Source organism: Lepisosteus platostomus, chromosome 1 (genome assembly GCF_059453375.1).
Source record: "Lepisosteus platostomus isolate fLepPlt1 chromosome 1, fLepPlt1.hap1, whole genome shotgun sequence".
NCBI lineage: Eukaryota > Metazoa > Chordata > Actinopteri > Semionotiformes > Lepisosteidae > Lepisosteus > Lepisosteus platostomus.
Window position 1 is genome coordinate 15,960,189 of NC_142611.1, and position 22,529 is coordinate 15,982,717.

Below are 22,529 nucleotides of genomic sequence, written 5' to 3' on the forward strand. Positions count from 1 at the left end.
ATATAAAATGCACGCTAAAGACAGACAACTATTCATCGCACAATTGTCTTGAGGAATTCCCGGTCAAAATCAGTAATATTCCAGCATGGATTAGTATTTCACACACTCACACCTCACAAAAGATGACCTTTTCATCTTTCTCATGCTAGGCTTGGCTTACCGATTTATTATTCCGATGTTAAAATGACAGAAAAAAATCACGGTGAGTACTACACAGCTTACAGAACTTAGTTACCTTCATATAACTCTTACTAATGAGTTGGAATTCAAGACAAGATACTTATTTTGAAGAGAGAACAGAAAGTCAAAAGATGCTGCTGGATAGCACTAATTCAAACCACGCGGAAAAAAAAACAATTTCCTATGCATTAACTTGCTCTTAAAACGGTTAGAACTTCAAACTATTGCAGTTAAGATTCGGTGGCCATTGACAACTCTTTCATCAGACTTTCTAAAATTGAATAACTAACAAGGTAGAAAACAGCAAAAACAGAAAAAGGGCTTGTTAAAGATTACAGTGTTTTCCAGGTAGGGAATATTTCATTAGGGCTGTCTAATCCTGGTCAAAGAGGGCCAGGTTCTTTGGAGGTTTTCATTCAAACTCATCTCTTAATGAGCTAAACCAGCTGGTTGCTGGCTTAACTGGACCTGCTTAACAGATTCATAGAACTGTTCAGGTGCTGCTGTTTCAAAGAGACATTAACTGGCCCTCCAGCACCAGGACTGGAAATTCCTAAATTAGATAATAAAAAGATATTGCTTCAATGGCCAGTCCTTTGTAGTAGTTTGTACTACACTTTCATAAAAAATCTCTGTGTTCTATAATTTGACAACCCCCATGCTTTACCATAAACGGTGAAGAGTTTTCATAGCAAACTCTAGCAGCTAACAGACCTACTGTATTTGTGATATAGGATCAAAGTAAAGGGGGACAACTCCCTTACACAACATGTAACCTTGAGACTGGGAATGAAACCAGAAATTATGAGTCTCTTGTTCCCAAAACAAGGCTACAATAGCAGCTGCACAACTATAGTGGTGTTCCTCTCCTGTTAAGTGATCTGTAACCTGACAAAATAAATTTCATATTCCTTTAGGAATACCTGCTTTGGCACTGACAGGCAGAACTCTGATAGGAGTCAAAACTTCAATTAAGCCACAGCAGAAATGATTTTCTATCAAATAACGTTCTCCAAAGGCTACAGAAGCAAACAATTCTACAAATGAGAGGTAGGTATTCTGTTCCTAGGATAAGTGTTTCTTTAGTTTCATCTCTCCCTGAATGTAGGGCAGGGAAATGTTTTTACATACTCTGAAAATGTTATGGATTCTAGAGTGGAGATAAGTCACGGTCTGTGCTCTGCTCATAACATTGCACAAAGTGAAGCTGGGCTGCTGAGTCTCAAATTATTCTCCTACCAAAAGCAGTTGTTCAGAGGTTTGTAGATGATCTATTAGCTTCATTTCAGAGCAAGAGAGCATTATCCAATTCTGTAAACCTTTCTGAAATTCAGCATTAAAAGGAGTTTGCAAGGTACATACTCAAGAGGGAAGAATTATCTGGCAGATTTTGACAGCAAAATGAGCTTTATTGATAAGAGAAACAGTTGCTAACAAAAAGCACAGTCCCATTCAGCATGCTGTGGCTCTTGCAACACTGAGCTTCACAGAATTAGAGACATTCAAGGGCTAATTGTGGGATCACAATATATTCACCTAATTCAATTCTAAAGGGTGCTGTTCATGGCATTTTATATAAAATGGTTCAATTAGCCATAAAACATCCTGGTGAGAGAGAAACCCTGTGTCCCACCCTTCCCAACCTCACTCTAAAGAAAAAGCACACACCAGTAATTTATTATCTGGAGAACCCTTTTGTTATCGAATAGGTTGTCTTTGAAATTGTCCTTGCTTGTTTAACTCTTTTATGGAGTTCTTTGGCTCCATTGTATTCTTGAGATATAATTCATGCCACAGATAACCAGCACATTTTTTAATCAACCACATGAACTTTAAGTTGGATTTCAATTTTCACTGTAAAACTAATTTATTTGAGTCAGAAATGCAGCTAGAAAAGGCATTGATATACATTTAGTTTGACAGAATAGCATCCTTTTCAAATTGAAATAGGCCAACAAATTCAGTTAGAAAAGAGAAGTATAGCATTTTTATAAATAAATCCTAGTCCTGTTTCTTATACATGTACTCAAAAGAACAGCACTCCCAAAGCTGAGAAAGCTTTTGCTAAGATAATGCATAATCCCAGCAGGGCAATCTTGCAAAGCAACCATTTATTTTCTGGCTCAAAATAAAATGAACAGACTTATTCAACCAGAAAACATACCTAATAAATTGACCAGAGGATCGCTCGGGTTAAATTCCTGGTCTTGACAATTTAATTGCACTGCTTAGTTTTCAGATATCAAAAGCATTCTCTCAGATGAGGTTAACTGAGTGGGCACAGTTCCTAATCGCTAAGCCATCTGAATTAGGTGTGTGTGTCTCAACATCTGAACTCTATAGAGAACACACATTAGATTTGATAAACAAATAATGTCATTTTCTATTATTACCATGGCCCCAGATTTCAGAGGAAATAAATCAAAGTCACTCGTAACAAAATATGTTAGTCTTGCTGACACATTGCATGGTCACACCAGCAGAACATATGGCAGTGGGAGCTGCTGAATAAACAGCCAAGGCAAATCACACAGAATACAGAATATCTGGCCATATAAATGGGAGAAAATAAAGTATTTACAGTAATTGTAATATTTAGGCAATCTTATCCATATGAAATCCATAAATATGTTAAGCTACTTACAGTGTATAGATATCCCAGACAGTTATGTAACCAAGCTACAGAAAATCCGCTATAACTTAATGTGACTGACGATCGCCCTCAGTTTCCTGAGCAGTGCGAGGCAAACAACTTTCTTACCAACACATCCTTAAAAAGGGATGATTTTGTATTGCACCCTTCACCTGCTTAAACATCCAAGTTCAACACGTATACAAATAATTTAACTGAAGTTGGTATAAAAAATTCAATTATTTCTCCTCACTGTAAGGCTTTCCCTACACAGGTCTGTTTTTAAAAGTCTTCAAAGTCAAACACTCTTGCAAGATGAATTAATAACCCAGCTAGGTCTTTACAATCCTGCTCACCCCCAGGTACACAGTGTTCTTTCTCCTACTCAGCAGTTCATTGTGGCCTTCAATAAAGATCTAAAAAGCAAAGAAAGAAGGGCAGTGACATTCTGCATTTCTTCAGCCTAGCTCGCTAGGTGGAGATAAGGACAGACATAAGAACACCTCTCCACTCCACTTTAATGTCAGTGCCTTTGATGATTTGAGTTGCTGATTTCAGACAATTTCACCCCAGCTAATTATTGCCACAGTTGGACGCATCACAGAAGCCACTCCAAAGGGAATAAAAGGTGAACCTCAATATACTGAACACCTGAGCACTACTCAGGTAGTTATAGCAGAAAATACCGAATTACCTATACAGGCACACTTTGGAACTTAGAGGTGAAATAATCATATGTTAATGCCTCAGCAATGAATATTTGTGGGATGCATTTAAAATAAAAATAGCCACCAGTCATGAATTTGGGTTTATACAGCACCTTTTAAAGGATTTATTAAGTCCCCTGTGTGTTTTGAGCCACTACTCAAATTGAGAAGTTAAAGCTAACGCTGATTTTTTACAGGCAGAGGATCTAAAATGTCATTATCACTTAGAATGGGCTATAAAAAAACTTTTTTTCCCCCTCTCACAGTTCAGAAATGCATTAGATGCACTGTTGCAGCACTACTAATTTTAAAGCTCATTTTCCCCAAGTAACTAAAATTGCTTCTTGTAAAAGTACCAATGTCATGCCTGGTAGCATGGTTTTCAGACATTACAACAGAATGAAATATGAAACGAGCTTAAAATGAGTCAGAGCTATCTAAATCTACTGATGCATGCATTTGTGGACACAGCAGATATTGATATGATTTCTGAATCTGACTGAGACAGCCTTCCAACATTGGTGCAGTAACAAAAAGTGCAGAGTTCTGTTTTCTGAACACTCTGCAAAGCTGTAGAAATCCAGCTTGGTGTACCACGCTCCATGTAAAGCCATGGAAATACACAACTCTCAAAAAGAGTAAATGCAAAGAATAAAACATTTCCATTGTTTAAATCACATAATTGTCAAGGTTCTTTTAAATATTATTTCAGAAAATGTTTTTCAATATTTAAATTAGAAAGGAATGGGGCTCTCCTGTGGATCGTGTTTTGATATTTTCAAAATTCTTTAGTTCACATTTGACAATTTATTTTAAAATAAAGGATTTAAGACTCCTATTTGAGGGGGAAAAAAATCAAGAATTGCTTTTATACTGAACACAATTGTAAGGAGAGAAGTTAGTATACCATAACTGAAGGTAAGCATTGTTGTTTTTCAAGAGGTTGATATAAGTTAAAGCAATTAAAATATGGAGATTTAATTGTGAGGTACAAGTAATGGTCATATACAGTATGAAGTATTTCTGTATCTGTCTCAGTATGTATTGTTTCAGGGCTAAGGAGGTGCTGAAAGTTTCCAGTCCTGAAAGTTCAATGGGAAATAGAACAATATTCAATAATGACACGGGTTCAATTAAGAAGCAATTTAAAGCACAAGTGGAATTAAAAAAACAGGAACCTATCATCCCTTGAGAATTGAGCAGAGGACCTACCTTAGATAATGACTGTTGAATTTCCCAAGCTGTTTAAAGTTTGTAGAAAAGATTAGTCACAAGTGACAAAGAAAAAAACCCAGGGACTACCCCATACCCAAATATTTCAAATAATGAGAGTATGAACAAAGGTTCCATAATGCATCATTCTAAGACAGCGAGGGTAAGCTCTTCATTTTAAAAAGTGGGCATTACAAAACACTTCATTTGATGCTTTGTGTGAGTGCCTTTTATCATTTTTGTTTTTCCCCGATTTGCAGGAGTACAAATGAACATCCACAGAGGAGGAATTCACCAGAGACAAAATCTGAAATAAGAGAATAAGCCTCTGCATTTATCAGCCTTGTATAATATGTGAAACTTTGTAGCATTTGCTATTAGGCAACAAAAAATAGTTGTTAAAAATCCCCATCACAGCAGTGAGTAAACTCAATGAAGCAGAAATATTTATAAAAGGATTAAGATACTGATGATGCCCAATCCCAACTGAACTTCACATTGTTTTGATTAGTTGATAATTTTGAGTTTTAACCCAAGAGGCCTGGAACAGCTGCATCCAAGCCTTTTGTGCTTTATAAGCGGTAAATGCTGTAAAACTGAAAAGGGGAACTTGCTTTTGAACGATTCCCTAGTGTAGGCGCTGATTTATATATGCAGATTTCTAAAATGTCTCCCCACATGCAAAAATGCTTCGTTAACCCCTCACCCTGTGACCTTTCACATACTATTAAGCTCATCAAATAGACATAGATTTTAATTTGCCCCATTGCTGGACTTTAAACCTCCTTTGTGGGAAAGGATTTCGCAGGAAAAGGGCGAACAAGATATTACTATCCTAACTATGTTAACAGGACAAAGTGATAAGATATTGTTATGCAGGAACCAGTGTGCAGGTTATGGACCCAATATCAAAAATTTATGGTAACTGAAACCACAGAATCTTTGGAAATGCAGTCAATTTGATTCAGTATCAAAAGGTCATCCTATTCAATTTACACTCAATGCTGAGCACAATATGGAGAAAACACCTGAAAGCAAATGATCTTATCAACGTTCAGACCTCAGCACTTACTGACTACATAAAAGCTATTTGCTGATTACTAAATAAACGCATTACCTTTTACCTTGACATTCCAAATCAGACGCTGCCTAAGGTAGGTTCGTCAGAGGTTTGACTTAGTAAAAGGATTACTTAAGTATATTTCAGATACTTTCTAATTTCTTTGCTCAGGCTACAGTAATCCTTCCCCTAGACTGGTTGTACCCCACACTAAGAACTCTTGCCTAGTTTCTGCCAGGCAGATTATGTGGAGAGAATGAGATCAAACATGGGAAGAAATACAAATCAATTGTATTTCATGATTGGAAAATGTGGAGGCAGTTTCAGTTCATCACAAAGCACAATCAGTTGCATTGTTAAAAGGTAAGGTGAGGTATAAAGTGTAGCACCTACATTGGCAATGTTAAATTTGCTTTTGCAACAATGCTCTTAGAAATCTGTATCAGCTAAGAATATGAATATGAAAGTCAAAGTCGAGGTTTGATAATGTGATGATATATAGTAATTCAAGGATTATGCATCAGTTGCAGTTTTCAAGAGAGTAGGAAATGTACAGATTTAACTTTGATGGCTGTCTTCAAACAGAATGTTACATCTCAAACTAATCAGTTGGGGATTAACAATATAATCTTAATAAAGTGGTTAATACCACAGACCAATTTCAGTGGTCAAACTTTGAAAAGCACACAATTGTGGTTACAAACCTATATTTATCAAAGTCAAATCTCCACAGTGTTAATGACTTAAAATATGCCATCATGAAAAAATATGTCTAATTTGTACCAAAGTAGTAAGTGGATGGTATCCTAATTGAGGAATTATCTTACACATCCATAATCAACAACATGGAAAAAACACTTTTCCGTTTTCCTGATAGGATAAAAACTACCAGAATGGGTCCAACAAGAGGGCCGGGCAATACAGATCTATCAAATGTCAAAAGTACTGTATATATGAAGAGCCAAACATAGGAATTGTCCATGAGAAAACTTGGCACAGGAAAGCACAATCACTTGACAGAACACATGAGAGGTTGCAAGTGAGAGGAAACAATTCAGCCCTCATTGTAACCAAAATGCCCCTTCTGACTGGTTCCCCAGCTTTTGCATGACATGCTAACTGGAGCAGCTGAATTACTGTCAGAAGCGTGCACAGAGTTGACTTTGCAGCTTGCTCTAGTCACTCTGTGCTTCTTTACAGATCAGCCTTTTGTATTTCAACATTCAATAATAAGTTATTCCCAAAGACAGCCTCTTTTTCATCAAACCAAGATATGGCAAGATGATTCTGTTCACAATAAAAAAAGGGAACAGAGATGGACCACACATTTAGACAGAGCGTCAACGGAAGGGGGGGGGGGGGGACAAAAACCCTAAAAATGAAAATATTATAGAGAGTAAAGCTATGATGATCCATCCACTTTCAATAACTGCTTAGTTCTTTACAGCATCATCGTGGACCAGAGCTCAACCCTACAGACAAACAGGATGCAAGTTTGGATCTGCCCTGGGACATACCTTGACCAGCCTGTTTTTGGACTGTGGAAGCAAACCAGCACTACTGGCAAAAACCCACATGGCTCCAGGGAGAATATGCAAACTTCACACAGAAGACACCCCAGGCCAGAATTGAAGGAAGAATTGAGCCAATTGGCAACAACACTAGCCCCCATGCTGTTGTGCTCCCAACAGCTGTAGTATCAACTTAAAAATTATGATGGAGTAAAACATTTATAAAGTTTCAGATACTGTGATCAGTTTGACATAATTACCATGCCTTACCACTCAGTGATTGAGGTACTTTATTTGTGATCAATAACAATTACTTTTAGCTAGCTCTCAGATGGTAAGAAGTAGAAAAAAAAGAACAATACAATTGTATAAGAAAAGAAAGAGACAACAGGCAATGTGCCACACAACAACAGGGAATGTGCCACACAACAACAGGAAACAGGTAATGAGCCATTTCTCATCACTGCTTTTCAATGTATTAAATCCCTTATTTACTTCCTTTCTTTCCTGTGTAAAGATGAAGATATAATTTTAACTCACGGATAGGGAAGATAAGAGGAAGGTTGCAGCCATTTTTGGTTTATCATAGGAAGGAAACAATCAGACAGCTTATTGGCTTAGCTTTTCAGGCCAGGTTAAAGAAACAGAGTCCTGGAAAGCTCTTACACCAGATTACCTTTGGCCTAAAATAGCTCACACCAGGGAATCGTCAATACAACTGCTAGCAATTCACTAAATATACATACAGTAGCAAAACAATTTGACTGAGTTTAAGTACAAGATTCTTGCAGCAGAGAAGGTTTTTACTTGGCCCATTTCTTCTACATGTGTTAAAAGATAAGCAATGATTATTGACATATCTCTCTAGAACAGAAATATGGTTTATAAATCACAGCCCTAACTAGATAAGGGACATGGGTGCCTTTGTATGCTGTTACTGTGACAAAACTGGATTTCCTGTGGTCTGGGAGACAAGGGCTAGTGGCATGTTCAAATTGCTGAATACAAACTGTACAGAATGCAGTCTCAAATAGTGGTTCGTCAGCTGACATCGGCTTGTATTTAAAAGCGCCCGCCAGAGTACAGTGTGTCCTCTAGAATGGAAGTGGAGGCATTTTATAATTAGCTGGAACATGTGCTAGGTGGTGCTGGTCTGGATCACTGCCTTCCCTCTGCCTCCTTTCCCCTTTCCCTCCTTGCCAATATAGCCTATTTTTTTTTGCAAATAAAAGTGGCTTGCTTCAGGAAATAAACAGATACACAATACATCCACTACCAGGTGGGCAAGATTACAAAGCACTATGCTTCTAATCCTTGGCTCATTGAGAATCAACAGCTTTACACATCAGGGAGAGTGAAAAACAAAGCTGGGGCCAAGAAGTAACCGTAAGATGTTAACTTGCCCTTTTTCAAACAGGCCTGGGGGTCCCATTTACAGGCAAGTAGAGCAGTTAGTACGGTACATAACAGCAAGAGAATGCACATACTTAAGCCTTACTGGGAGCACAGCTTTGTTACAAGAATGTTTAAGAGTCGGCACTCTTGGCACAGACTCTGATATACAGGAAAGCAATGAGCTCCGCTCCATATAAACAAGCAAAAAGAAACAGAGCATGCATATTAACTGATAGCTACTGTACATGAAGATAATCTTCAAATTAAAACAGTCTGGTAAAAATACAAGTTAATGATGAATTTTAGAGAGAGTGCTTTACGCAGAAAAAACAAACTTACAGAAATCAAAGTTCAACATTTTAATTTGCAAGCACACTACCTAAAAGGCCGTATTCACCATACCGCACATCTCAATCTATAAAGCAGAGACATGTGAATATGCAAGATGCACAGAGAATCATCTTACTGAATGTATTCACTAAACAAGTTTGTTAAATCTCCCATAATAAGATAAAAAAAGAAATTTGTGTCAAAGCTGAATATGTTTGTGGATGATAAACTCAAATTAAAAGTAAAATGTATTTAAATATTCTTTGTACTGCAAACTGGCACTGCAGTGAACACAAACAATTCAAAATATTCTAGGGAAAGAATCAAATAAGTAATCTGTAGGTCCATCATATTTTCATGATTATGAGTAAGCAACGTGTATGCTTAAATAGAAAGGCCCATACCAAGGCTGCTAAAAATATAAGGCATTTTTCTAACATAGTACATCTTGGTAGGCATTTGCACTTTTAATATATAATCTGTCAAAAGAAACCGTAGTGGGATACTCCTATAAAACACTTTCATAAACATTAATTGTTCAGTTAGCAGTGACAGGCAGCAGACAGCTTTGGAGCTTTCATTCACAGTCTTCCAATGTGTACGCCACTACACTGCTTCATACAACCACCTCTGGACTCCATTTTAGCGAATAGATGGGACTGATAAATCATGCTGAATTGGCACTGAAGGGCATCAGCCATCAAGTCATTGAATCTCAGGCCCTTCTGTTTTCCCTGATCATATCTCCCTGATCCACCAACCAAAGGCCACAGGCTTTTTTTTTTTTTTTTGTTGAGAATCAAAATCAAACTGTGAAAAAAAGGATGGCAGCGGGCAGTCCAGAACACATTCAGCAAAGAAGTTTCCATGAATACCCATTAACAGAAGTCACAAGACAGGCAACACAAACACTGCATAACTTTTTTAACATGTTAGTTCAAAAGGTCATGCCAACTTAATGGACACTAGGTCTGGTAATTTATTAAATATGCGGTCTGTATTTTTTGATTGCACAGCCTTCTCTAGTGACCCACGCTGGTGTATTCTGGAAGTACACCCAGGAGGTCCTAGTGCTTTTAACTGCCTGAAATCTTTATCCCTTATTAGAAACTGAATGATTTAAGGAGGGCGATGGAAAAGAATAAACGATCAATTCCACCATTTTGTGCATGACTTGTAAAAACATATTTGGGTATGTATCCATGTTTACTTCTATATTTAAATGTACACAATGACTTGCCATGCTCAGAAATTGAAATCCCTCCCAGTATGAACAATTTGACTAATTTAGCATGTAATGATTTTACATACTAAAGCTGAATGCCTCAGACTGCTTACAGAACCCACACTCTTGAACTTAAAAAGCTTTTAATGCCCTGTAGTTTCTGACAAAGTATTTAGGGACCATTCTGATATTTTTTATTCATTTTTCAACAAAGCTGAAGTCAACTCCAGTGCAGGAGACGTTTGGAGCACTGGAAATATTTCAGTAGCTATTTTGTAGTTAATAACTGGCTTAGAAAACGTGGAAAATGCAAAAACTTTAATTGTCTTTGGTAACAAATTTGCAACATTATGTAGAACACTGAATGTATAAACCAAATAAAATGTAATATAATCAGGGAATAAGCTTTAGTAAATTACTACTTTTATATCCAAATACCAATGCCTCCATAGTTTTATGTACTGTATGCTTACATTGAGAGGCATTAAATTTACAAAAAATGTCATTGGTTCCAATAGTCAACCGTGTTTTTTATGCTGCTCTGTATATATGAACTACCTCCTAATTTAGATGGTTTGCTTAATAGCCAGTTTGCTGCTCTTATGGACTTTGGTTCTGAAATGTGACAGAAACAGAAGTAAAATGGTTTAAAGTTTTACTCAAAACCTTTGAAGATATTTCACAACATGACCTATAATCAAGGATACGTTTACTTAATAACAGCACTCTGCAGTTCACTTGTTCTGAGAACTCCTCTTTATTCAAAGCATTACTTTAGATTTGATAAACTGTCGCCAGAGTAGAAAGTAACTGCAGGTCATAGGTTGCTACCATATAATAACATTTTATCACCTGCAACAATGTTTTTCTTTGTACCTTTAAAGATAAAACGTGCGTTTACTCAAGCAAAGCAAAATGTACCTGAAACTGTTTGAGGTGATACACATTTATAAAAAAATAAGCTCACATTGGTCCTTTTCCTTTGTTCAATATGTGCACACACATCTCTGCCGTATCTTACAAAACATAGGTGAGAAGGTAACAGTTCTCTGTTCTTACCTCAAACAGATTTGAAGGTTCACTGCCATACTGACTGGAAATGATTTCTGATTGGTCACTGTACCATTTGAGTCCTCCCAGAAAACTATCAGCATCAAGGTCACTGACATCTAGCTCTGAAAGGTCAAGCTCTGGGAGGTCGGAGCAGAGAGGCTGGTCTTCACCAACCAAGGCAGCACACTGCAGGGAGGAATCCAGACAAAAGGGGTTTAATTAAATACCGCAGGATATTGAGAACACAACAAGACCAAGAACATGTGAGTGGAATAAAGCAAGGGTTTAATTTAATACTTTAGTTCTATGGAAAAAAAAATCTATTGCAAGATTAAAAGAATTCTGACCATGAGCGCACATCTAAAATAGCAACTGTATTTTAATTTCTTTATTGTTCTGTTTTTCAGCTCCTAAAAGCTTAACCCAATACTTTGGATGGAAGACATTTCTATTGTTCAAACCCCTCTGTCACTCCATTGTTCTTTTCTGAAAAGCTGTAAACAAATTCATTATGCTTGAGTTTCCTTTTTTTACAAAACCACTTAAAGCAGTAATTATTTATTGCAAACTCCTGCAGTTGCACCAGTAATCTGGAGTGCCATTCTTCTGTGATACAGCTATTTGATGGCCTGTTCACAGAAAGATTTTTCAACCCAAACAATTTTACACCATTACCCCCATTCATGAACAGTATCACATACTAGCCATGGTAAGACCATCTGTTGTAAACTTTAAGCAACTGGTACTAGCATGAAGTCTTGCTAGTTTTTTTTATATATCTGGCCTTTTAGATAATGTCACATCCAACACTTGTATTCATATACAGTATGTCTGACAGCTGCTGCACTGCACTTAAGATACAAATTATCAGCTTCATCAAACTGCAAATCTCAGTGCCTGCTGGTTCAAAGACTGTCAGGCTAGATGCATACAAAGTTTATGACACAAGGCAGGAACATAACATGTTCTCAACACAAACTGCTGACCATTTCTATCTGCATTCTTTCTTCCTTTTCTTGGAGTGCAATAAATTATCTCAATAAACTGTGAGTACTACGATGCTAACTTCTTCTATCAATAGGAATGGTAGTCAGTTCAATGTTTCCCCTAGTGATCACTTTACACATCTATAGTTAGGCTATGTGGCATTTAATTAAATATAATGTGCATGTTTCTAATTATTTAATTCATCTGTATTCACTGAAAATGCACTATTACAAAAGTAGCCCCACATAAGGATATGTTTAAAATAAACTAGGAATTTCATCTTTCAAGCAAAAGCCGTATATAACCTAGGTTGAATTATACACACACTTGATTACGAGACACAGGAATACATATTCCCACGCATTGGAAAAGCGAACGATTTACATGATGATGGCTACAAGGTGCTTCTGCAGTAAGATAATACATTAAGATAAACAAACAAAAAAATCCCATTTGGTAAAATGTCATGGGGCTTAACAACAACTACAAGCAGTGATTTATCTTCTTGTTCAAAGGTCTTTCGAAACACGCTTTGTGATGCTCATACCTAGCGTGGCTCAAATTCATAGCTAGACTCTGGCCAAGCAGTACCATAAGTCACTGCGTGTTCCAGTTCAGGTCTGAAAACCGTCGCGCACAGAAACAAAACTCCAGTTCAGCTCAGGGCACCCCAGAGACGAATACTTTGCCAAGCGGAAAAAAATGAGACAGCACATGCTCCACCGTTGATCTTCGCTCAGATTACACTCCCGTTACTATAGCACACCCCTATTTACAATACAAATCATTTCAATTCACCATAACCTGCGAGAAAGTGTGAATTCAAGGTTGCTAGTAAGGACCTCAGAAAAAAAAAACAGGTCGTTTTGGTCGCAGAGGCAAACGAAAATACAAAACGATTTGCCATGCTTGCATTATTTTAAAAAGCACACATTTCAAGTCAGATTCATCCGTTAACTTCTTGAGTGATAAAGTAATACACCATGAGTGAAAAATGAAAACTGGTGCAATTGTGACCCCCAGTGATATAAATAATGTTTGTATGGATAAAGGGAAATAAACCTACTAGACTCAATAGCTAGGCTACATGGAGACGATTAGGACTTTGGAGTTCGGACGCAATCTGCTGAGTATTTTATGATTTACTAATCAAACTGCATGATTTATGCAAAACAACAGGAGTCAACTAATAATACATTTGAACCAATTGCCAAGATTAATCTTAAAACATTAAACATGTTTTCATCCCAACAAATGACAGCCCTATTCGTATTAAAGCTAGGCTCTTCATTTACATGCAAAAACATCCATAAAAAGGTAAGCCTATCAGACACTACGCAGATACGGATTCCCAGACAAACATGTTTTGATTAAGAAGTCGTGCAAAAAACAGGTCCGTTTCCAGGAACCATTTAAACCTAGCCAAGTGAAACTGCGTGCTACTGTTGCATAGAAATTTTAACCAGAGGTTGATTTCAACGCAAAACATTCACAAAGCCTAAGATAACGAATACCGCTTGCCTCTAAGTCAAAATACTTACGACTTGTCTGATACAGACCTGTTCAGTCAGAACAGCCGGCAACAACTACCTTCAAATTCAGAAAATAAAGACATTTCTCGATATGTTCGCCAGTTATGCAAAAGTACATTTATACAAAACGATAAAAGCAAACATGTCAGTTGTAAGTAAAAACCTACCATGTTACAGAGTACTGAGATCATAAGGAAGAGAGCTTAATGCTAGTTCAGTAGGAAACATCCCTGTAGCTGTTGGGATGATGCATTGCAATCTATTTTTAAGCTGGCAGCACTTTATATATCCCTGCATTAAGATGTGTCTTTGTTTCTATATTATGTTCCAAAGCATGCAGGCTTATTTAATTCAACACGACAGCAATTATAGCGCATCCTTTTCGAAAACAAAACTCAATCAATCTTAGCACGGGGGAGTTAACGTTAAATAGCAAATCTCTTGCAAGCATAATTAAATTAATAAATATCTGGAGCGGAGATAAGATGTGTAAAATCTTAATTAAGAATGTTATTTAGCATGCTTGATATTTCCATTCCTCTATATGATAACCAATGAATGTTCACACAGATGCTCCGGAGTGCTGCGGGGTACCGTTAGGAGATGCGCTTTTGAACATACATAACTGCTAGTATTACCAGAAGCTTCCTACATTTCCTCCATGTACGTCTGTTTAACAATTATATCACATTTACTGTAGATAAACAATGGGGTACAGCGTAGGGCAACAGCTTTGGTGTAGAAGGCTCCAGTTGAGATAAAAGTTGCACAGTACAGTACCTTACTGATAAATAATTCTGGCGTTTTGCCAGGGTGCCACTGGAAAGATTTCGCGCTCGGATATATGTCACAGCCTCACAGCATAATGCTGCACATGACTGGAAAATTTTCCAAAGGCATGTAAACATACTTTCCAATTGTAAGACATCCTACGTAGACGCTTGGCATCAAATTCCCGTCTTGCACGAGATATACCGGCAAGCAGTAGCTACCGAGTTTACGGTGACAGGATAAAGTCGAAAAGCAATTCTACTTTTTTATCCCCGATTCCATTAATTCCTAAGCTTTATTTTGTTTCCTTTGTCGCACATCTTCCGTGCAGCTGGGTGTTTAACGATAACCACATCACCCGTAAAAACTGTATTCTCTACCCATTCCGTGATGTCCTCCGTGGTCCATCTTGCCCAAAATTGCTCCGACCCCCAACAACAGTTCACAAAGCGTTCGTTTTATTTAACAGCTCACCTCTAATTCTCTCCATACAGAGTCCTGGTTACACCTGTCCCACGCCATCCAGCCACTGAATGACGGCACACACAAAAAATCAAGAAAAAAAATCCACTTGGTGTCCACTTGCTCTCACTCTGGGAACTGCCCCCTTACTGAGAATGAACTGAAGGCACCTGTCTTACAACTGCTTGCCATCACATGACAAAGCTATTAAAAGTAGGCAGGGGAGTGACTCCTCCAGCCCCCCTCCCCACTATACGAGTAAAGCCAATGACGTTACTGGCAGGCGGGGTTTGGCACACGCATTGTAAATCTTGTGAACTGTTAAATCCTTCAATCCTTCGAAACGACGTGATTAAAGTAGTCTCAAACTACGTCTGTATACGCGTTAGGCTGATCAATGAAAAAAGGAGAGGCTTGATTTGGTGGGAATCGCAAAATCGAGGCATGCTAGTTTTTAACAGGCGATGCTAAACATAACATATTTTCGGAAACGCACGGAAACAGAAACCATAACCAAAGTACTCATGCAGTTACTGAAATTATATGTAATTTTGCGTGCGCATGTGTACGTACAACTCAAAACGCTGGCGAAGTTTTACTTGCATTGTGATTTTATCATCATTGTTTACGACGTAAACAATCGACATCTTTGTGTATATATACTGAAGTATACTACAACTGAAATGTAAACAAGGAAAATCATATACTATGTATGCTATACTACTTGATAGATACCAAGTTTTTAAATCTAAAACGTGCTCTTCGCCTACGTGATGACGTTCGCATAAAGTATTTCATTTCACTTTGAATAGCTTTCAACTCTTAACATTTAAGTCACCAGATCGATAACGCAATATCGTTTAACACGAAGAGACATACAGTATCAGTAGTTGAGCTCCGGTTATTTCACTTTATCTTTAACACAGGCAGCAAACACAAAACCTTTCAGCAGGTGACCACGTTTACACTAACAACACGTTTTGTATACTAAACATACAACAACAAACAATAACACCAGATCTGTATGGAAACTGAAAACAGTGGCTGCATGACTTCGACAATGGTGTCATTTTGTCCGGCTTAATATTTTCCATGTGGTGGGATCTTAGTGATACTTCAGCATGGTGAGGATCGTGTCACCACAAAGAGAACACATTAGCTTTTCACCTGGGAAAATAGGTAAAAATAGGAAAGGCTGCAAACCATGGGAAGCAAATCGGTCCATCTAGCTTATCTCGTAGGTTTTGCGGAAGATGCCAGGGTATAGGCTTCGACAACACGTCTGGATCTCTTGTTCCACACCCCCACTTATCTTTGAGTAAAGAAGTGCGTCATGTTCGCTGTTTTAAGTACCGAGAATATGAAACACTTCTAGGTAATGACTCGACTATACAAGGACAGTATTACTTGAACTTTAATTATAACATAAACTGCCTATATCATTTCATAGTTTACATTGCAGATCAATGACAACATTAAATCACAATGTTTCAGTCGTGAATACCATGATTATACAATCGTATTTTGTCCAGCAACGCATGATATATTTTCTCACCATGGCATGCTAATTATTACAGCATCTCATTGTCACTGCAGTACTTTTTTTTTAGTTTTTCTAATCTCTTTTTAAAGCGCTCCTAACACGAGATACAGAGAATTCCATATAGATTACATATAATCGCAGTGTAGTTCCGTTTTACAGTTTGGGTGGGACCATTTCTGTTTTTTTTTTAAAGTGCTAAGTCAGAAGAATTTGTGCAAATGGATCTTCTGATTTTTTTCCATCCTGTCTACCGCACCTTTCCTGTGATTATTGCTAGCTCTTTCCTCTAGAACGTATTTCAACATTTTGTCACACGTAGAATGAAATTGATTAATCAATGCATTTTGTTGGTGCCAAGCAGTAAGGACACAAGGTGTTAATTTACAGTACCTAGCCTATAATCTAAAATTAAACACAAGGTTGTTTCAGAAACATCGGTGTTTGTCAAACCAATTTAAAAGTATGCTTAAATATATTCCTTAAAAGAAACACAAAGGCTGCACTGGCGGGACTGGGCATTACGTTGCTCTTGAAACTAAAGTATAATTCATTCTCAACAAGTACAGTAGTTTCACTTTTAAAAAAGTGTGAAAAAAGTTACAGGCGAGCCCATTCTCCTTTCGCCAGAGCTCACACGTTATAATGTAACTGCGTACCTTTAAGTAGAGGGAGCGAAACTTATTTTTTCTGCGGGTATAGCAGTAGCGGCAACACCTGGTAAATGCCTTCAAACTGCTGGACAGTGTTATAGGTCTCGCGAAAAATGTTGTCAAGGAGTTAACAGACCTGCATTAACAGACCTGACTAAAAAACACTGTATATTAACAAATAAACGTTTAGAGAAGCAACACGAACCTAAATCATTCGGCTCCACAATCACCGAACTCCCCGAAAGACAGGAAAAACAGCCCTTATTTGTACTCCCCGCCATGGGAATTACCTCCGAGGGAGAGAGGATCCCCCTTCTCCACAAATTTATCAGTCCACCGGGTCTCCCTCCACCCACATCACCTCTCTCCGCCTTGAATAATGTACGACCGTTGCAAGCCCTCTGCTCCAATTTTCCCAGACTAACAGCATGCCGCAGAAAAAAAAATACACCCACATGTGGACTCAGAAAACACGAAACACAGGAAAAACCCCTCTTACTCCCCAGAGCAGCTAATGGACACAGAGCAAAGTCCAGTCTTCCCTTTTTTCTGTCCTGCCTCAATAGGAGAGTTGTCAGGGTTGTTACAGTTAGGACTCAATAGCTCAAAACCTACTCCTGATGGGTGGGGTGGGGAGGTGTGGGCCACTGTACATAATACCAGAAGGATTTCCACTACAGCCTCTCCTAAGGCTGAAGGACACTCTACATACAGGATTGCATTTAAAGTCCAGTACCAGTAAAAATGTTTAGTGCCGGCTCTCATAGTCATATCACCACCAAGGCACAGGCAGATACAGTACAGATAAGCAGATACAGTACAGTGCCTGGCTCCTTCCCACCAGCCCTGTTGTTCAGGTTGCTACCTTATCGGCAGCATGATTTGTTCCCCGTCTGGCAGCACTGGCAACACCCCCTTGGGTAGCATGGTCCTCTTTTTCTCTGGGATCACGGGCTATAGCGACTCCGCTTTCTTCTAGTTGCGCAGCCTGCTGCTCTGGCAGGGGGCCGCCTGGCTGAAAACGTCCTGGCATCCCCCGGCCGGCATGCTGATGTTGGCAATGGTGGAACCAAGTCCTCCTGTTCGCCCCTGGATTCATCATGGTAGGGGGGATGGTTGTCTTCCTCTACACCAGGCTGGGATCAGCTTCTGCCTCCACCTCAAGGCAGTGACCCAGGCATGACACCTGGCTTCGCTCCTCACTGCTCTGAGGGCAAGCTTGGCTCATTCCCTGTAGTTCAGCTAGCCTGCGTTCTCCTCCAGCCAAGTGGGGCTTGTGCCAGTGGGTCACAAAAACTTGTGCGCCTCCCCAAGCTGCCTGTAGGACCTCCAGACTGCTCCTCACACTCCCAAAACAGCCCTCCCTGGTCAGTGCACTGCCTCTGCCACAATTCTTTTCCAGCTGGGTGCGATCTCAGGCGCCTGGCATCAGCAGGGTTCCAGTGACTCTCTCTCTCTGCCCTAATGCCCACTCCTGCTTGCATGGGTTGTACAGTATTACTGCTCCATCCTTCTTCCTTCTGACACCAGTGAAAATAAATCTAATGCTTAGAGGTTTTCTAAGGATAAACAGCATTTGGGATGCGGACTTGAGTTAAAAAGGTGTGGGGTAAGCCAAAATTATTAACAGAGAAAAAACAGAAAAGCATAAACCTAAAACACTCATTCCCAGGGACCATTATACGCCCCCCTGTTTCAGTTTCACTGTGCTGACAGCATGTTGCAGAAGCCACAGCAACCTGCATCCATGCAGACACACAAACAAATACACACAGGGGTGAACAGGATCCAGAAAACATGAACAAAATAGAGCAATAATTAGCTCCATCCACTAAAGTCCATTTTATGTCTAATAGACTCTGTATCCATTAGAACATTTATACAACGTAGCCTTCTATACAAAAGAAACTAAACAATGAAACTGCAAAGCTGGAATTTCCTTACTGCATCATCCTGCAAAACCCAATGACTCACACTGGGGTCTTTATCAGATTGTACTCAGTGTAGCAAATTAAGATAGCCTTAACTAAATTTAGAGAGAATCTGTTTTTTTTTCCTGAAGGATTCGGCCCTCCACCTTGTATTTTGTTTTAAAAACCATGCAGAATGACTCGTCATCAGACAATCCGAGTTTAAATTGAACAGTTTCTTTTATTACATAATTACATAAATCCTACTTTGTACTTCTGTTATTTTTATTCACACACTTAAAAAAGAATAAGACAGTTTAGAAACAATAGGAGGCAACCTGGACCACCGTCTAAAGTTCGTAGTCAATTGATCAAAGGATCAGTTTAATGGGACAGTGACCTCAGAAGGTTAACAGTTTAAAATTATCAGGAAGTACGCCCCATGCATCAGGAGTAAATTACATATGGGTGTGGGGTATGGTCTGGGCAGTGAATCTTAATGTGTGTCCATGACATTTTAATTGATCAGCCCTTAGAAAATCACCAAATGTGTAGAGGCTATTCAGCATTCCCCACTTCTGTATTTGCAAGTGGTTAATCAGCTCCAGAATGTCATTTAGCCATTTCCTGAAGGATTCCCTTGAATACGTTTCAATAAATTGCCTGGCTTAGTTTGCTCCACACAAAACTCAACACGTGAAGAACCGTCCCCTATTTAAATTGATGTGTATTCTCGGCCCTTAGTTCGAAGTATTTTTCCTTTACCAGTGGAAAATGTTTTTTCGTTTTATAATAATAATAATAATAATAATAATAATAATAATAATAATAATAATAATAATAATAATAATAATAATAAACACCCTACAATTAGCTCACCACAAAGTTAAGCTTAAAAGAAATATAATTGTTTTATCTTATAATGGAATTTAATTTTTAAATAGACAATTTAACTAACATTTAAGTAGGCTAGACGCGAATTACGGTGAAATGTCAAAATCATTTCGCCTATTCCTCAGCGGTCTGAACATACTAAGAACGAGTAAAACATCAGCTACTGTAATAAGTGGACAGCAGTGTTCTTTAATCGCTCATTGTGTATTTGAAACGAGTTCATTGATGACATTAGATCTCCGAACTTTACCGATTTGCGCTGATCTAATGTGAAACCGTTGCAATGGCACATACTGTACTTACAGTTACGTGAACGGTGCAATGGTTGTGATCGAGAATGTTTTGGCACTGCGTAGTTGCGCCATTTTTCTTACTTATGTCTTACTTGTATTGGTAACAGACCGTGCCAGCTTACTTTCACCTCTGCTCTCTACATACAGTATTTATTTAGATTGACTGCCTGAATTATTTTTAGATCTGGTTTTATTAAGCCAACTCGCATTTGACAGCCTTGTTTGAAAACAACACTTTTTCTTTGCGACATCCTTTTCAAAATACACTCACTTCACTAAGTCACCACAAAAGCAGAATCACAAAAAGTGCCTGAGATAACTCAACACACAGGCACATTTCTATTAAAAAAGGAAAGCAAAGAATATTTCCCCCCCCTTCACACTTCATGGGATATAAAGTGCATTGTTATGAATGCTTTCCATTTTAAAGGAAAATATGAAACATGACAAATATTAGTAAAGAGAAACGTTGTAAAAACACAACTTGGGGGAAAAAAAACATCTCAGAGTAAGACCCTAATGTGTTTGCTGCCTGTCCTCCCAGAACTAATATGTTGTGTACAAGCATGAAATCCTTTATATCATAATATTCAGCGGTGTCATTTCAGGTTCAGACTAAGGAAGACCTTCACTGTCAAGAGTACTGTATACATTATTATTACCAATTATATGATGGGGTTAGGGGTGTGTGGAGACTGAGCCTTGAAATTGAAAATAATGTCCGTGTTGCAGCCAGGCATGTAACACAGGAGGGGTTCAGCACAGTAGGTGCATTACAAAATTTCCTGAATGTGCACACAGCAAGCTTTGGTCTCCTACAGATAATATCACAGTTTTATATCAAACAAGTTTAAACTCCTCCTTCTTTCCCCAATGAAAGTGGTATTTTTGATAAATGCCTGTCAGAACTGTGTAAAAAAAGTCCGACTCAAATAAAAATACCAATGGACTAGTCTGAAGGAAAGTAACAGCAATGCATTGCCTCACATAAAATAAAAAAATGAATCAGTCTGGTCATGCATAGACCCACCAATGACAAATTATAAACCTCTGACTTGTTGGGAAAAGAAAAAAGCCACTTGTGAACACACAGTCATCATGAAGTTCCTTGTTTGTAGTTTGTGTGTTGGTATTTTCACAGAAAACTGAAGGTCCTCGACAGAACACAGATCCAAAGTAATTAAAGCCATGAAATATTAGTAGCAATAATGAGTCATAAGCCTTCATAAGGGAGTCATTTTAATTTAATCTTAAAATAAGCACTGCAATTATTACTGATCTTGTATTGTGCATAAATGTATAAAAAAATCAAGTATTCTATCTAAATGCTAGTTGAGACACAGAGGAATTTCGACTGTTTTAAAATACTCCATTTTACTTTTATTTTCATATCGGCCAAGCAGGACATCAGATACCTTTTTAGTAGAATTAAGGTTCTTCATTTGCTCAAGATGAACCTTGTCGTTATCACATTCAATTTTGGAAGTGCAAACAGGAGACAGTGTTTTACTCAATAGGATACCAAAACTCAATTGTAAGAGTATAGAGAAGGTTCTGTTTTTTGGGGTTCTAGCCAAATAGCCCATACCCTGGCATCTTTAGAGAACTGAGCTGTAGCTGAGAACAATTAACTACAACCAAATGAACTAGATGTGTCAAATGGCCTCCAAGCGTTTGTAACTGTGCAATATGTTCTTATCACAGTCTACATTTCATAGAGAAAAAAAAGGTGAGGAACTATTCCTTTCAAACAAAATATAAAGCACTACGCAAAGCACAAGAGGAAAACACTAGAAAGTGCCACAGATAGTTAAAAGAGGAACTCATAGAAGCTATTTGTATGATGCCAATCTGGAACTAAAATGCTTTTTTATTGAAAAGGCTAACCTCAGAAGCCTGGGTCCAGTGGTATGAGTAGTCGCCACGACTGGAGACTTCCTTGGTTACAGTGGACTTGATGCCTTTCTGTGCCTTGTCCTGCCCTTTGTATATCCAAAGAGCACTGCAACAGTATAGTGTCCCATCACTCACACCTGCTTAGCTGCAGTGGGTTGCCAGTTGTGAGCTGCAGGGTGATACTGTATGGCTGCTGGCGATCTGGTTTTAATTAAGTTGAACATTATTCACTCTTCCTTTAAATTTTCAGTTTTTAACATTCTGCATGTAACTCTTATCTCAACAG

At 38.3% G+C, this 22,529-nt stretch overlaps 1 protein-coding gene and 1 long non-coding RNA gene across 5 annotated transcripts in view; one reads left to right on the forward strand and one right to left on the reverse strand.

The window, feature by feature from the left end:
• ppargc1a (peroxisome proliferator-activated receptor gamma, coactivator 1 alpha) overlaps positions 1 to 22,529 on the reverse strand; it is a 319,257-nt gene that overhangs the window by 26,974 nt on the left and 269,754 nt on the right. For 2 of the 4 annotated variants that reach the window (XM_088625639.1, XM_088625658.1), the window contains exon 2: positions 11,312 to 11,491. In XM_088625639.1, the coding sequence (XP_088481765.1) occupies positions 11,312 to 11,491 (180 nt within the window). Of the gene's footprint in view, positions 1 to 11,311; positions 11,492 to 15,069; positions 15,249 to 22,529 lie in introns of those variants that run through there. The other 2 variants (XM_088625649.1, XM_088625682.1) reach the window with 2 other exon arrangements.
• On the forward strand, positions 711 to 5,211 carry LOC148677769 (uncharacterized). The gene is made up of 2 exons (XR_015935412.1): positions 711 to 1,230; positions 4,992 to 5,211. It is a non-coding gene; the product is annotated as an uncharacterized LOC148677769 (long non-coding RNA).